Source organism: Vulpes lagopus, chromosome 8 (genome assembly GCF_018345385.1).
Source record: "Vulpes lagopus strain Blue_001 chromosome 8, ASM1834538v1, whole genome shotgun sequence".
Classification (NCBI taxonomy): Eukaryota; Metazoa; Chordata; class Mammalia; order Carnivora; family Canidae; genus Vulpes; species Vulpes lagopus.
In genome coordinates, this window is record NC_054831.1 from 115764500 (window position 1) to 115781214 (window position 16715).

At 39.1% G+C, this 16715-nt stretch overlaps 1 protein-coding gene across 9 annotated transcripts in view; it reads left to right on the plus strand.

Moving 5' to 3' along the window:
- The window catches only part of SIAH1 (siah E3 ubiquitin protein ligase 1), a 79649-nt gene extending 63112 nt beyond the window's left edge, over positions 1-16537 (plus strand). For 8 of the 9 annotated variants that reach the window (XM_041765660.1, XM_041765659.1, XM_041765661.1 and 5 more), the window contains one exon: positions 14567-16537. In XM_041765660.1, the coding sequence (XP_041621594.1) occupies positions 14567-15417 (851 nt within the window). In that variant the 3' untranslated portion in view covers positions 15418-16537. Of the gene's footprint in view, positions 1-7842; positions 12279-14566 lie in introns of those variants that run through there. The other variant, XM_041765658.1, reaches the window with a different exon arrangement.
- The last annotated feature ends 178 nt before the right edge of the window (positions 16538-16715 follow it).

A 16715-nucleotide genomic window follows, 5' to 3' on the forward strand; every position in this document is an offset into this window, starting at 1 on the left:
AGCAACTACTTCCAGAGATTTAACCTAAAGGATTTAGGGAAATTTTCTTTTTCTTTCTTTCTTTCTCACCAATTTTTGTATATATTGAAAAGAAGCTTTGGATACTAAGTTAAATATCCACGCCAGTAGGAGATTATACTGTTTTTGAGGGTTATTTGAAAGAAACGAGATTGGGGACAAACAGTTTGGAATCAGACTCTATACTTATTCTTAATTTTTCTGATCTTCAGTTTCCTCATCTGCAATATGGAGCTACTGCCTACTTTTTGAAGCTTAAATAAATAGTGATATGAAGCTGCTGACACAGTTCCTTCCAGGTTGATAGGTGCCCAGCTTATGCAGCTTTGTTCACAGCAAACTCTGTAAACTTTATCAGATTTCAAGCAGAGTCCCAAATTAAGGTTATGAAAATGAACACAGGTTGAAACAGCAGTTCTCAGTAAAATCCTGTATAATCCAGGTCTTTTTTTATTTAGTGATCAGTTGTAGGTTCCTAGTATGACTCTGTAAACATCACCAAGTGATTGTGTTATTAATATATCAAATATCTCCATGTATTTGATCTGAGTTAATTCCAAAAAATCTATTGTTGGTTTTAATGTTTCACAAATGAGGAATTTTTAAAAGGATTTTATTTATTTACTTGAGAGAGAGAGAGAGTGAGAGTGAGTGGGTGCAGGCATGGGTGCGTGTGCACCAGCAGAAAGAGGAGCAGAGAGAGAGGGACAAGCAGATTTCACCCTGAGCGTGGAGCCCTATGTGGGGTGCAATCTCATGACTCAGATCATGACCTGAGCTGAAATCAAGAGTCTGATCAGTGTTTAACCGACCGAGCCACCCAGGCACCCTACACAAATGAGAAATTTGAGACCCAGGGTATTGTAGTTTTTGCCCAGTATCAAAGTGTAGTAACAGTTGAAGTAGGAATTCAGATTTGAGCTTTTCAATCAGATTGATTGAAATCAACCAATTCATTGTTCTTTTCCCTAAAAAGGCACATTCTCCAGGTATGAATTTCAGTAGTGCATTACTAAAAATTGAAATTACTGTCTAGGAATCAATGAATTATGGAACTCTTATGCTACAAACGGAAACATTTTGAAAACTTAGAGAATTGTTATGGAAGTACATCTATTTTTTTTAGATTATATCTCTGATGATTAAATGATTTATTTCACTACATAGTGTTTTTAAGTAGATTGTATTTTTTAGAGCAGTTTTGGGTTCAGTAGCAAAATGGAACAGAAGGTAAAGAGATTTCCCATACTCAACCCTGCCCCCAGTCCTACATAGCTCCTCCACTGTCAGTAGTTCTCCACCAGAGTAATACATTTGCTACAGTTGCTGTACCTGCACTGACACATCATTCTCACCCAAAGCCCATGGTTTACATTATGGTTCAGTCTTGGTGTTCTGTGTTGGGGGAGTTGTGACAAATGCATAATGAACGACATGTATCCACCATTATTAGAGTGTACAGAAGAACAGTTGCATTGTCCTGCAAGTCCTCTGTGCTCCACCTATTCCTTCCTCCCTTCCCCAAACATTTGGCAAGCACTGATCCTCTTACCGTCTTCATAGTTCTGTCTGTTCCAGAATGTCATATAATTGGAATCCTACAGCAGGTAGCCTCTTCAGATTGGCTTCTTTCACTTGGTAATACACATTGAAGATTCTTCTGTGTCTTTTCATGACTTGATTGCTCAGTTCTTTTTAGCACTGGATAATAATCACCGTCTGGTTGTGCCAGTTTATTTGTCCACTCACCTGCCAGAGGACAGCATCTTGGTTGCTTCCAAATTTTGGCTTCCAAATTATGAATGAAGCTGCTAAAAACGCCCGTGTGTAGGTTTTTGTGTGGACGTGTTTTCAGCTCCTTTGAGTAAATACCGAGCAGCATGATTACTAGATCTTAGGGGTAAGAGTATGTATGGTTTTGTAAGAAACTGTCACAACTGCCTTTTATAGTGACTGTATCATTTTGCGTTCCCACCAGTAGTGGAATGAGAGTTCCTGTTGCTCCGCATGCCCACCAGCATTTGGTGGTGTCAGGGTTCTGGATTTTGGCCATTCTAAAAAGATGTGTAGGGGTATTTTCTTGTTGTTTCAGTTTGCATTTCCCTGGTGACAGATGATGTGGACACCTTTTCACATGCTCATTTGCCATCTGTATTTCTTTGGCTAGGTTAAGGCTTAAGTTGGGTCGTTGTTAGTTTTATTGTTGAGTTTCAAGAGTTCTTTGTATATTTTGGATAACAGTCCTTTATCAGATGAGTCTTTTGCAGATGATTTCTCCTGGTCTGTGGTTTGTCTTATTCTCATGACGGGTGTTCTTTGCAGAGCAGATGTCTTTAATTCTAATCAAGTCCAGATTACCATTTGTTTTTTTCCTGGCTCAGGTGTTTGGTGGTGTTCTTGAAAAATCCTCACTAAATCCAAGGTCATCTAGATTTTCTCCCATTATCTTCTGGGAGTTTACATTTAGGTCAGTGATTCATTTTGAGCTATTTTTTGTGAAGGGTGTGAGGTCTATGTCTAGATTAAGTTTTTTTGTATGTGGATATTGAGTTGCTCCAGCATCATTTGTTGAAAAGGCTATCTTTTCTCCGTTGCCTTTGGTTCCTTTGTCAAAGATTGCAGATCACAGTTAATTGAAAGTGAATTTTAAATCTTAGTTGCGAATTCTCTTTAAGGTTTATATCAACAATAAATACATTCTACTTGCAGGGGCATCAGGGATAAGTGAGTTCTGGATGTATACATAGGCTCTTTCTTCTTGGAATCCTTCGTGCTATTTTACTTGATTTAGTCACTTCTTCCAATACTTAAATACCTGTTCTGGGTTGGGTACTGTCCTAGGTGCTGGAGACACAAGCGTGAGCAAAACGAAGTAGTCATGAAGTTTCTTTGTGTAGAAGTTCTGAACCAAAAGTTAATGGTTCAGGGATCCTGGGAGTTCTCAAGACCCTTTGAAGGTCAAAACTGTTTTTCACAGTAATGAGACATGAGAGTACAGTGAAGTTTCCCAGAGGCTAAATGGCATATGGCATCTTAACAGATTCAATGCAGAAATAGATAATGAATGTCCAATTGCATTTTATTGCATCAGACATTAAAAATGTGAAACATTTTTCTGCCTCTCATGGAAAATAGCTATTTTTCATAAACATTTAACATGTAGTTGGTTTTTTACACGTAAGATAAATGTAATGGTAATTTAAAAATAAATACTTAAAAAAAATTTTCGATTGAATTTCTAATATAGTAAATATCAGTACATATGAACCACATAGACAAAAGCTCTTTTGGGGTCCTCAATAATTTTCTAAAACTACAAAGCAGTTAAAGACTAAGTTTTTTATTTTTTTCAATGGCTAGATACGTTTGAAGGGCTTAGAAGTCATAGGATCAGCTATTCAATTCAAAGGCAGTTGTAGGCAATATGTAAATGAAAAGGGCGTATGTATGTTCTGGTAAAACTACTTCCAGAAACTGGCAGCTGGCCTGCAATTGTAGTTTGCCAACCACTGGTATAAAGTTTTCCTGATACCAAAGAAGTTTGAGAACTGCAATTATGAGTAAAAACTTGGTGTTGTAGTTGGGAGTGAATAGAAGAGAAAATAGACAATAAGTAGTCAGAATTTCAAATGGTAACAGATAGTGTGGAGATAATTAGTAGTGTCATCTGGTCTTTATTTAGATAAAGTGATCAGGAAAGGTGCCTTAAAGAGCTGACGTTAGTTTACTGGTTACTTGTTCAGGACCTAACTAGGTATCATCTCTCTTCTTTTTTGATCACCCCTGGTTATATTAGGGATCCTTCTTATGTTGGGAGGGACAGCAAAAGATAGTTTAATTAAATTTTTATTTTTATTTTGAATGTTACCAGACTTAAATTCAGAAAAGGTTAATTTTTCAAGTTGAATTATAAAATATCCAAGCATGCTTGCTTTAAAAGGATTGAGGAAGGGGCCCCTGGGTGGCTCAGTCAGTTAAGTGTCCAACTCTTGATCCCAGCTCAGGTCTTGATCTCAGGGTCATGAGTTCCAAGCCCCAAGCTGGGGGCTTTAAATAGATAGAGGAAATTATACAGCCTAGATTAGAACATTCACCTAATTTACATGACATTTAGCAAGATATTTGTATCATTTGTCTTTTCTGAAAATGAGAGGTGGTTAAGATTTCTTCCAAGTTTAAAATTTCTTTTAAATGTTTGTTTGCTTTGCCTAGGTTGCCACTTGACCCCTTCTGCCCATCCCTTTTAAGTCTGCCCTGATCAGATAAGCTCCGACTTCCATTATTTCCCAGTTCTATGATCTGAAACACTTATTTTATAAATTTATTTTCTTATCTGTAAAGTAGGGGATAGATGCCTAACCTGGAAGCTCATTGAAATGGTGAAATGAAATCACAGTGTATATAAAGCTTCGAGGATCATACCTGGTACATATTAGGAGCTTAATAAATGTTTGGAGCATCTTTTTTTTTTTTTTTTTTAAAGATTTATTTATTTATTTACTCATGAGAGACACAGAGAGAGAGAGAGGCAGAGGGAGAAGCAGGCTCCATGCAGGGAGCCCGACCTGGGCCTAGATCCCAGGTCTCCTGGATCACACCCTCGGCTGAAGGCGGTACTAAACCGCTGAGCCACCAGGGCTGCCTTTTTTTTTTTTTTTTTTTAAGATTTTATTTATTCATGAGAGACAGAGGCAGAGACATAGGCAGAGGGAGAAGCAGGCTCCCAATGGGGAGCCTGGTGCAGGACTTGATCCTGGACCCTGGGATCACGACCTGAACCAAAGACAGACGCTCAACCCCTGAGCCACCCTGGTGACTCAGGGCAGCTGTTTTAATGAAAATGGAGGAGGGTCTCTACTTTGCCTTAATTATTTAGTTTGCTGACCCTGCAACCCTTTGAGACTATAGCAGCAAGAACAAAATGAATAACAAACAGGCAAGCTCCAGTGAGAAACATAAAAATTAAACATAAGGAACATCTGGGTGGCTCAGTGGTTGAGCGTCTGCCTTCAGCTCAGGGTGTCATCCCCGTCCTGGGATCAAGTCCCACATCGGGATCCCTGCATGGAGCCTGCTTCTCCCTTTGCCTGTGTCTCTGCCTCTTCTATGTGTGTCTCTCATGAATAAATAAATAAAACCTTTAAAAAAATTAAACATGAAAACGCATGTAGGGAGAGGTTAAGGTAGTACAAGGGCAGTATAATCCAAACTTATCTAGCCATCCCAACTTCAGGAAAAGGACAGGGAAACAGCCATTCCTGCCACCAAAATCTCTGTTCCCTTGTTGGAGCTTGAGGATATCTACATAATGAAAAAAAAATGTTTTACTATAGCCATACATAAGGTAATTTTAGCAAGACTAAATTCATGAATTAGAACTTGATGAGTTCTTTTGGAATGCAGTGCAAAACAAAGATTGGAATTAGGGAAAAAATATGTGATTGGGAGATAGATGGAGCAGAGTCAGTATCAGAATTATGTGCAGAAAAGAAATGAGTAGGTGGGAAGGATCGAAGAATATTTAGAAGAGAAGCCCACAAAGGTGAAAGATTTGAGCCTTTGGATTGAAAAGACTCACCTAGTGTTTTGTTTGGCAGGTGCTAATGGCATATTACTTAGATGTTTAGGTGAACATTTCTTTTTCTTTCTTTCTCTTCTTTCTCTTCTTTCTCTTCTTTCTTTTCTTTCTTTCTTAGGTAATCTCTACACGAAGGTAGGGCCTGACTGAAAACCTTGACATCCAAGAGTTGCATGCTCCACCAACTGCCCGCCAGATGTCTTGGTGAAAATTTCTCTCAGAGACAGAGTCCTGCGAGCAAGGGGGAAAATGTTACCTGCAAAGGAATAGGAATGAAAATGGCATTAGATTTTTCATCTATATTATTATAGGTCAGAAGATCGTGAGCAGAATTTATATAGTTCTCAGGGGAAAAGGATGTGACTAGAATTGTAAACTTGTCCAGTTTCTCTAAAGAGCTTCAGACTGCCAAGATGGAGACCCTTATATGTCCTTTCTGAAAACGTTGTTGAGGTATGGTGGCTGTGCCAAAAAATGAATCATAATTAAGGATTCTAGAGGGAAAAATGGGTATTTGTCTCTCTTTTTTTAAGTTTTTATTGTAATTCCCATATAGTTACCACATAGTGTTATTTAGTTTCAGGTGTATAATATAGTGATTCAGCAGCTCCATATATCACCCAGTGCTCATCATGACAGGTGCACTCCTTAATCCCCAAGGATGGGTATTTGTGATATAATTGTGAGAAATGGAATTAAATGGTTGCAGTTAGGTTTTAAGTTTAAATGATTGTTTCACCATATTTTGAAGTTTATAATATAATCTTTATCTTGATGGGTGAGAAAGAGAAAGTTTTACTTTTAGCATCTTAAAAATGGGCTTGTCTTGTTTTCAGAGATGTTAGTACTTTTATTTTTTAAAGATTTTATTTATTTATTTATGAGAGAGAGAGAGAGGCAGAGACACAGAGGGAGAAGCAGGCTCCTCTCAGGGAGCCTGATGCAGGGAACTTGATGTGGAACTCAAACGCTAGACTGAGATCACGCCCTGAGCCAAAGGCAGATGCTCAACTGCTGAGCCACCGAGGCTCAGTCCCCTGGGAGATGTTAGTACTTTTATTCTTGTTGTTAATAAATTGTAGATTCAATGTGAAATAAAAATATAATGTAATAGTAAAATAGAATTGGGATGTAGAACCATGCTGTCCAACAGAATTTTCTGTGGTGACGACATGGTCGTACTGTTTTGCATTCCCACCAGCAAAGTATGAGAGTTCCAGGCTCTGTGTGCTAGGTATTGCCTGTTAAGTTTGGCCATTCGGGCTAGTGTTAGAGTTCTGATCTAGAAGTTTGGAGAGAACATCTTAATGTTAATGGCAAATTATTTACCCTTTGGTTCAAGAAAGGCAGTTGATATTTTTTGGGGACCTAAGGTAGTGACTTACACGTACATATTTGACTGTATCCTCAATGTCCTATAACAAGAGCCAGCTAATTCATAAAAAATACTTTGCCTTAGCTTGGTGCTGATACCATCTTCTTTTTGTCCTCCCCTACCCCCTACCAAAAGAGGATGACTATGCAGAGACTTCGCTGAGAAAATGGAAACTCTCAGACTGAAACTTTCTTAACCTCCAACTTCCTGAACTAGACATCTTCTTTCTTCTCTGTTCTTACCATGGGGAGAAAGTATCTCTTCTACAAAGTCTAGTCACTCTTGTTTTGAGTTTTGAGTTCCCTATCATCAAGAACTTTATCACATTGCTCCATTTCTTGGGATTACTACCCTCTTCTCTAGATTCTATCAGCATTCACTATGTTCTGGTCTTTCCCATTAAAAAAAAGCAAAAGAAAAAAAGGAACCAAGTGGAAAACTTCTCTGGGCCTTTCAGAGCCACTCTCTAACTTGCCTCTTCTCTCCACAGCCATATATTTTTTAAGTTAACACAGCATCCTATTCAGTTTCCTTTGGTCTGTTTATATATGAGCCATATCTCTCAAGGTTGCTTTTCCAGAAGTCATCAGTAACTTCCATATCACCAATCCATGAACACCTGTTAGGCATGATCATACTTGATGTCTAAGCAGATTCCACATTTTTGACTGTGCCATTATTTTTACTACTTCTTACCATATATATATTTTTTGTTATTTATATAACTATTTGCACCTTTTACAAGATCACCATTTCTAAATTATAATGATCCATTGCTTATTTTTAATCACATAAGAAAGATTCATGGGTGCTGTATATTCCATGAATTCTTGCATGTTCAGGCATGTCTGCTTGTTGCCTTTTGAGTTTTTTCTCATTACAGAAAGAGTACTAGTACCTTATAACTATATGATAATGGGATGCCTGGGTGGCTCAGTGGTTGAACGTCTGCCTTTGACTCAGGGCATGATCCCGGGGTTTCGGATGGACTCCGGCATCGGGCTCACCTGAGGGAGCCTGCTTTTCCTTCTGCCTATATCTCTGCCTCTCTCTCATGAGTAAATAAATAAAATCTTTTTTTAAAAAAGTGTATAATGAAGTACAATTTATTGTAATATTTGTGCATGTGTTTATAGATCTTAAGTCTGTACCTTCCCTTGATCTCTGAGATACTGCCCTCTCCTGCTTTTCTCTCACCTTGGCTTTCCTTTTAGTTTTTTTTTTTTTTTTTTAGGCTTTTGCTACTCATGCGAGCCTTAACCAGCAATTGGCCACACTTAGAGTTGAAAATGTAGAATCTCAGGCCCAGTTTCAGGATAATTATGATTATTCTGAACAGAACTTGCATTTTAGTAAGGCCCCTCCAAACAGTGACATTTGAGAACTTTTGTAGTCTAGGGGCCACTGCTTCTCATTAATGAACTCTTCAGTCTTTCAATGTTGGGATTTCTCTTACTTTAGGCATGTTCCTCTTCCCTGTGATTTCAGATAGTATTGTGTTAATACCACCTCATCTGCACTCTCAACTCTTAGACATCAACTGTGCTTCTCTCCATAGACCTTTCACAGGCATCTAACTCCCACTTCGCATTTCATCTTTTACTATACTACAGTATCTAGCATAGTGCCTAGTGGCTTCTCATTCAGTATATGCTGTTTTTTAGTGGGGTGGAAGTCTCAAAATAGAGTGATTTCTGCAATAAAAATGCAAATGTACTTTGCATTACACATTTGAATTGGGATTTGCACTTTCCTCTCCATTTACTTGGCTATCACCTTTGTTCAAACTTCTGTTTTTACAGCAACCTTTTACCAGATCATTGTCTTGGGCTTTCCCCTTTTTGGATTACCAGTCTTTCTAGATACATAAGTAACTCTTCTACTGCAGCAGCAGAGTTTTCAGAATTATCTTCAGAAAATAGAGCTGTTAGGAAAATATGTACAATTTAAATTCTCATTATTTTGCTACAATTTTGGAAATTAAAAATAGGTTAACTTTTTTTAGCATTATTTTATAGCAAAGTTTGCTTTTTTAACTCTTAGCATTTAAAGCTGTTGAGACTTGCATTAAATTTAATTTTGTCTATATTAAATCTTCAAATAGAAATGATTTTTTTTATTTTTAGAAATGATTTTTTAACGTAAACATTTGCTGCATAATACGCTTCACAGTGTCAAATGTAGAAAGAAAAAGGGGTTAAAGGAGGAAAGCCCTTAAATGTTTTGAAGAGTTTTATTTAATCCATTGATTCCTAATAAATTCATAATCTGAACCTGTGCTTTATTTTACAGTGAATATTATTTCTAGGAATAGTTTTTGGAGAGGTAAAAGAAGGCTGGTGATATTTGCATTCTATCTTTTTTACTAAATTAAAAATGCAAATTTCCCTTATTTTGACAGTTTTCACAACTCTCAGACTAATCTTGATAAAGCAGTTTATTTATTGTCCCTTTTGAAGAAAAAATTTGCTAAAAATCACACATTTGTATCATGCTCCAGCCTGTACCTCCTGTGTATGTTATTTGTAACTTGCTTTACAATACACTGTGATTTTTCCATGTATGATTACATTTCTCCATTTTGAGCTTTTATTTTGTGAGTAACTGTATTCACTTATTGTTGCTCCTGTAACATTTTCACAGGTTCAGTGGTAGGTGTTAAGGATGCAGACATCTTTGAGGGGGGCATTATTTGCCTGCCATAGTACCATTTTATAAACTTCAAAAATATGATTGTTGTATATTAATTAGTAGGCATGAGATATGATTAAGCAGAGAAATTGTTCATCAGGCTTTATAAAAAGAAACCAAGGTTCTCGCATGAAATTGAGAATAAAAGTTTAAGTCTATCCACTTTTACTGTAAATATGTTCATGTGACAAAGCAATGGTTAAATGCTCTGAAATAATTGAGAGCATTAAAGGTTGATTATAAAATATTTTGATGTAGATTACAATCTACTTGAACATAATACCAAACTGGACTTGAGATGTAGGCTTTAGAAAGTATAGGTAATAGGGTGCTCTCGCTAAAATTTGGATTTTTGTTAACTTTGTATTCTATGGGCATGTCTTAGTGAATCTAATTTTTATGAAATTGTAAGCAATATGTAAAACCAGTGTAAATATACTTACTACTTAGTTGAGAAATTTATTAGGGTTTATTGTGGTAAAAATTAGTTAAACGGCAGTTGATCTTTGGCAGACATGTTTGATCACCTTCACAAACTAAAAGTATCTTTTGGAACACACACATTGTAGGTATCTAGTAGATGACCTCAAGCGAGACAAGAAACTCTTGGAGGTGTCAGGTAAATACATATTTTGGAGTATGTAGCATACCATCTGTGATGTACATGAATTACCCATCTCCTTTAATCCAGACAAAAACTGCGTGAGGCTGGAAATTTTGTCCCCATTTTATGGTTGAGCAGGTGGTGAAGACTAGGTTTGGATCCAGCTGTGTGTAGGAGACTCCAGAATGATGCCACTTTTATTGTCCTGACTCACTTGTTGAGAGGTTTGTCTGTAGGTTAATGGTTTTCAGAGACTCTGTGGGGCTCTGTAACCTCTTTCGGAAGTTTGGGAAAAGTGATCCCCCCCCCCATCATTCCTTCTCTTTGACTTGTTTTATACGTTTAGGTTCAGTTTTAACTCTGGAAAGGCAGGGATGCCTAAAACATTTGAAGTCGTCTGCCCTATCAGCCTGAGACCGCTCTAGGGTGAATGTATTAGGAAATGAAAATGTAGGTAATAATTTATATTTGTCAGTGAGCAGACTTTATCTAACTTCATCCATATTTCTATTCCCAATGATGTTTCGTGTAGCCTAATATTAATGTGAGGTTGAAGTGACTGAATACAATAGGGTCTGGAAGTGATTGGAACTAAAATTTGATTTGGAAAATGGGTAATCTACAATTTACTGCACAGGGTTCATTCCCACCACGAGCTCCTGCTGTGCATTTAAAGGCTGCCCTGTAAGCATGATATAATGACAGGTTAAACCCCTGAGTGTACCACCTGACGCAGGGCAAATCTGAGGCCCAGGACTTTATTGGGGCCCGTGTAATGCTACTTTAAAAACACAAGCTTCTCTGTTTAATGAGGACATTTAAGATGGTTTTCCCAGACTGGGAAGAGAATATAATCTCAGTTTGGAGGTTGAAGGAGTTTAATGGAGTTATGGGTGTTTACTACTCTCACTGCAATCTATTCGAAGGAAGAGAAGGAGTTTCAAGTATGATGTCACCAGGGATAGAAGTGGAGGAGTGAGTTAGAATTGAGGAAATCGGGTCGTTGACGCCCAGTAAATAGTGAACGAAGTGGGAGAATGCTTTTACTCTATGAACACAGTTCACCCATGGTTAACCAGGAGAAGAGCACTTTTCTGGCCACGTAATTCTCATATACTCTATGTGGTCTTAGGTTGAAATCATACAAAATTGGCAGTATCTGTTTTCTACAGAAAGACATGTTTCGAACTAAATGTAAGCTTGTGGAAATGGGTGAGGTTGCAGTGTTGCCTGGGGTCGAGGGCAGGGTCTGGGTTGTGCGGGGCAGCGCCCCAGCGCCCCTGGGCTGGGGGGCGGGGCTTGCGGGCGTGCCCACCGCGCAGGCCCCGCCCCGCCCCGCCGGCCCCGCCCCGCGCTCGCTGCGGCTGGGCTGGGCTGGGCTGGGCTGGGCTGGGCGCTGCGAGCGGAGGCCGGCGGAGGCCGGCGGGCGCTGCGGGCTGGAGCAGGCTCCCCCAGCACCGCCAGGCCCAGCCCTGGGCCCCGCGCGGCTCTCCCGGCGGGCCGGACCCTGCGGCAGCTCCGAGCTGGCTCCGGGGGTGCGCTTGACCAGCCTCCTCGCACCCTGCAGCCCCATCCTTCACCCACGCTGGCGGGCTAGGGAATGTGGGGAGGACAAACTTCCAAGGCAGGCGGTTTAGGGCCCCGCGGAGGACAGCTCCGGTGATGGCGCCCATTTTTGGAAACGCAGGCGAATTGGAGCTCGCGGGGAGGTGTGGACTCCTGAGGGGCTTCGTTCCTCTGCTGCTGCGGTAGCCGGTGCTTCGGCGGAGTGAATGGAGGATCCTAGAGCAGGGCGCTCACCTTCGCTTCTTGAAAACTTGAGCTCCGACGTGCTTAGGCACAGAACGTGTCCATCCAGCAGGGCCTCTGTTACAGATCGCGTTTGCTCCTGGGGGAAGGGCTATGAGCCGCCTGACTTCTCATGACCGGGAAGTCTCCCTTACCTTTTCTGTACTCCTGGAGGGGCGTCTTGCTCACATGTCTGCCAGCAGCTGGGACAAGGAAGAGAAAAGGTATTGACACCAAGAGACTGGGATGCTTGAAGTATGAACCGGGGAAAGTTGTGAGCCGGGGGAATCTGGATCAGGGAGTGGCCGCAATGTAATTGAGCTCTAGTTTGCATTGCTGTTTCTTTTGATCTACTGTACTTTTCTCTGTTTAAACCAAGCTTCAGGTTACGTCATCACTCCTGCAGGGTTGTCTGAAGACACTTGAGTCCCTGGTTCCTACTGCAGGGCTGCTCTGTGGTTGGAGTTCTTTTTGTTTGAAGATGGAGCTGGGTTCCACCTTTGGTGCTTTGGGAGGTTTTAGCACCTTGTGTCCTGTAATACCTCTATTCGCAAGAAATACCGGCCTCATTTCACTTGTTTTCACTCTTAAGAGATTTAAACTGTTTTTTTTTTTTTTTACAATGTTTGCAAAAATAATAAAGATAATATTGGAATGTAAGCCTGAATGATTGATGATTATGTATAGTTATTTGCTCGGTCTGGAAATGAAACGATAGTATTTTTCTTGCTTATATTTTCGTAGTTCTATTATTTTGAATACAAGCCGAGTTTACTGTTCCTTGATGTGATTAGCTTGTTTGGTTTAGTAATTTGAAAAGGCATCAGTGGTTTAGACTGTTTTGTGTGCAGGGAGCCACTTTCCAATTCTAACATTGCTCACATAAGTGAGCAGTATAAAATGAACCACGAGACAGGCATACAGCATATACGTGGGGGCATTTTGGCAAGGCTGAGCCCGTTGTTTCCAAATGATAGAAAATGCATGGATCATCGTACTCACAAAGAATCGAACACCTGGGTTGTACAGTGTTTCAGGTGATGAGAATTGATTCCCGTTGTCCCTAAGTCCATGTGACAAGCCACCTTATGATGGAATTCTGTACTTTTGTAGACTCTTGAATTGTAGAATATTAACTTTAGTTGACAGTGGACTTTTTTTTTTGTCACCTTCAACCCTCACTTGGTGTCTATCCTTGAGTAATCTAGAAGTCCAGTTGCTTTTATATAGTCACATGGGTAACCAGCGTTGTTTTCTTAAAGTCAGGTTCTTTGCAGCAATCACGATTACATTGAGGAAGCATTAAATTTGAGGCATTCAATTTTAGTTTTGTTAGAAATATGGCTTGTATAGTTGTTGGGAATACAGTCTTGGGACATCAGTAGACTGATCTTTTGTTACCCCTGAGACAAATATGGCCTGTCATATCCTAACAAAGTAGATTCCTGGGAAAGGTATTTATTTGCTTTATCTTTCATTTAGCCTGACAAATTAGTTACATTGTTGTCGTTTCTTCCAGATGACATTTATCTCAAATAATATTTATTCTTGTGCTGATGAATGCTTCAGCAACACTAGTGAACCCTAGGGTACAAGGAATTCTTAACCTGTTTACTATACTGTCCCCAATGTTGCGTGTGTCTCTGGTGTTTTAATCTTTATTCTTTAATTACTTCTTTTCTGGCTCTTCTTCCCCTTTTCAAATTATATGTAATTTTATTGTGCAATGGAAATAAGAGTAGAAAGATGTACTTTCTCTGAGTACCTAAAAACTTTTGAGATTACCCTCCATTTCTCTTCTCTTTCTCCCACCTTTATTATGGGGCCTACTGATCAGTAGGAAGTAAGATTAATTAACACGTAGCTGGTGTTCAGATTCTAGGGGAAGACTTAATAGATGAAGGTGCATGATGGGATGGCAGCAGACCCTTCTCCTGACGACGCCTCCATCCCCAAATCTACAACTGAAGCAGATAACTGTTTGCCATTAGGTGGAGTTAATCAGAGCTGATGTCCTGGGTGATCCTTTGGATTACTTGTGACTGACTCCCTGTCACTGTTTCGAGCTGCCTCAGAATGGGAAAGAAATGGACTGAGCAGGGCAATTGAACACCGAGGGAGAGGGGAAAGTTCAGTGAAAACAGCTTTGGTTGAACTTAAGCTACTTAACACAGGGTTTCTTAGTTGTTTACAGTCTGGTTCCTGTTTCAGCATTTATTCCATATTGTATAATTCATCCAAAGGGATTTTTAATATTTTTTTAAGAAAGGGAATTCTACATGTGTTTTGGGACATTTTGATAAAAGAGATTTTATCTGGTTCACAACTCCTAATACTCAATGCATAATTCATGTAATTTGTGTTTTTTTTTAAATCCTTTACTCTTTTTGCTCACAGTATGTTTTTCATAAAACTTAAGTATTTCTAGCATGTAAACATTATTTATAAAACAAGTGAGAGTTTTAATTATTTCTCCTGCCTCTTTTTATTTTTATTTATGTTTTCGTTACAGAAATGAGCCGCCAGACTGCAACAGCATTACCTACTGGAACCTCAAAGTGTACCCCGTCTCAGAGGGTGCCCGCCCTGACTGGCACAACCGCATCCAACAATGACTTGGCGAGTCTTTTTGAGTGTCCGGTCTGCTTTGACTATGTGTTACCACCCATTCTTCAGTGTCAGAGTGGCCATCTTGTTTGTAGCAACTGTCGCCCAAAGCTCACATGTTGTCCAACCTGCCGGGGCCCTTTGGGATCCATTCGCAACTTGGCTATGGAGAAAGTGGCCAATTCCGTACTTTTCCCTTGTAAATATGCCTCTTCTGGATGTGAAATAACTTTGCCACACACAGAAAAAGCAGACCACGAAGAGCTCTGTGAGTTTAGGCCTTATTCATGTCCGTGCCCTGGTGCTTCCTGTAAATGGCAAGGCTCTTTGGATGCTGTCATGCCCCATCTGATGCATCAGCATAAGTCCATTACGACCCTACAGGGAGAGGATATAGTTTTCCTTGCAACAGACATTAACCTTCCTGGTGCTGTTGACTGGGTGATGATGCAGTCCTGTTTTGGCTTTCACTTCATGTTAGTATTGGAGAAACAGGAAAAGTATGATGGTCACCAGCAGTTCTTTGCAATTGTACAGCTGATAGGAACACGCAAGCAAGCTGAAAATTTTGCTTATCGACTTGAGCTAAATGGTCATAGGCGGCGATTGACTTGGGAAGCGACTCCGCGCTCTATTCATGAGGGAATTGCCACGGCCATTATGAATAGTGACTGCCTAGTCTTTGACACCAGCATTGCACAGCTTTTTGCAGAAAATGGCAATTTAGGCATCAATGTAACTATTTCCATGTGTTGAAATGGCAATCAAACATTTTCTGGCCAGTGTTTAAAACCATTGCATTCAATTTCACAGAGAATAAGGCAGCCGTCTGCCTGTCAACCTGAAACTTTTGGTAGGTGGAAGCTAGACACATGAAGGTAAATAAAAGGAAAGGCTGTTAAATACAGGAAACAGTTGCATGTAGTAACACTAATATATTTAAAAATAAGTCAACAGTAAACCACTGAAAAATATATATATATACACCCAAAATGGGCATCTTTTGTATTAAGAAAGGAAGCATTGTAAAATAATTCTGAATTTGTGTTGTAGATTGAGTGTACTGTTGAAAAATACTGGGTTTTTGTTTTGTGTGTGTGCCTGCGAGTTGGTGTGCGTGCGCGCGCGCGTGTGTGTGTGGGGGGGGTTTTTTTTTTTTTTTTCTTTTAACCGACAAGCCATGTTGAGTGGTCTTGGACCACTGCTTTTCCCCTTTGTGAGTCAATACATAGTGCTGCTGTGTGTGTATATTTTTTTGTGTGTATTTGCTAATTTTTATTAATTCTAGTTTTTCATTAAATAAATTGGACTTTCTTTTCTGTAATTCAAGTTTTTCCTCACTTTTTTTTTGTACCTTTTTGAAGTTAGTGTCTTTTTGATATGCATAATTGTTTATGGTAAAGTTTATACATTATGTGTTCAATACGTATTTTCTTTTTCCCCATTAATCAGTTCATTAGAAATATTTTACATTCAAGTCTTTTGAGAAGATACAAGTTCCAGAAAGGAAAGGTAACAGCAGAAGAATTATCAGAAGCTATTTAAAGCAGCTGTAAGATGGTCTCTGTTTCTGTCTGTCTGTCTCTCTCTTTCTCCAGTTGAGTCATACCTTTAAACTTATTCTTTGAAAGATTAGGGAATACTGATTTTTTTTTTTAATACTGAAAAAAAAAATCAGGCTTTTTTTTTCTTTCTTTGAAATATCTTGGACAAATCACATGTTTAAAAATTGTTCTTGTATTTATTGGTTTTGCAGAAGAAGGCATCGTCTTACACAGTATTTGTAATCAAAAGCAAATCATTTGTTTAAAAAAAGGCAGTTTGCAAAAAATGTTTTTGGTCTTTTATAATTCTCATTAAAAGAATATCTGGCAAATTAAAAACTTTTATGTGTCTGCTTTAGCCCTAAGTTTGATTAAAATCCAAAGTTATTTTCCTGTTCAATTCTGTACTTCATAACTGAAAACAGTATGCTGTATTTCGAGGTGTGATAGATTTATTCTAAGCAAATGAATGGGTATATGACCTCTATTTAAAGAGTTTTTTTCTTCCCT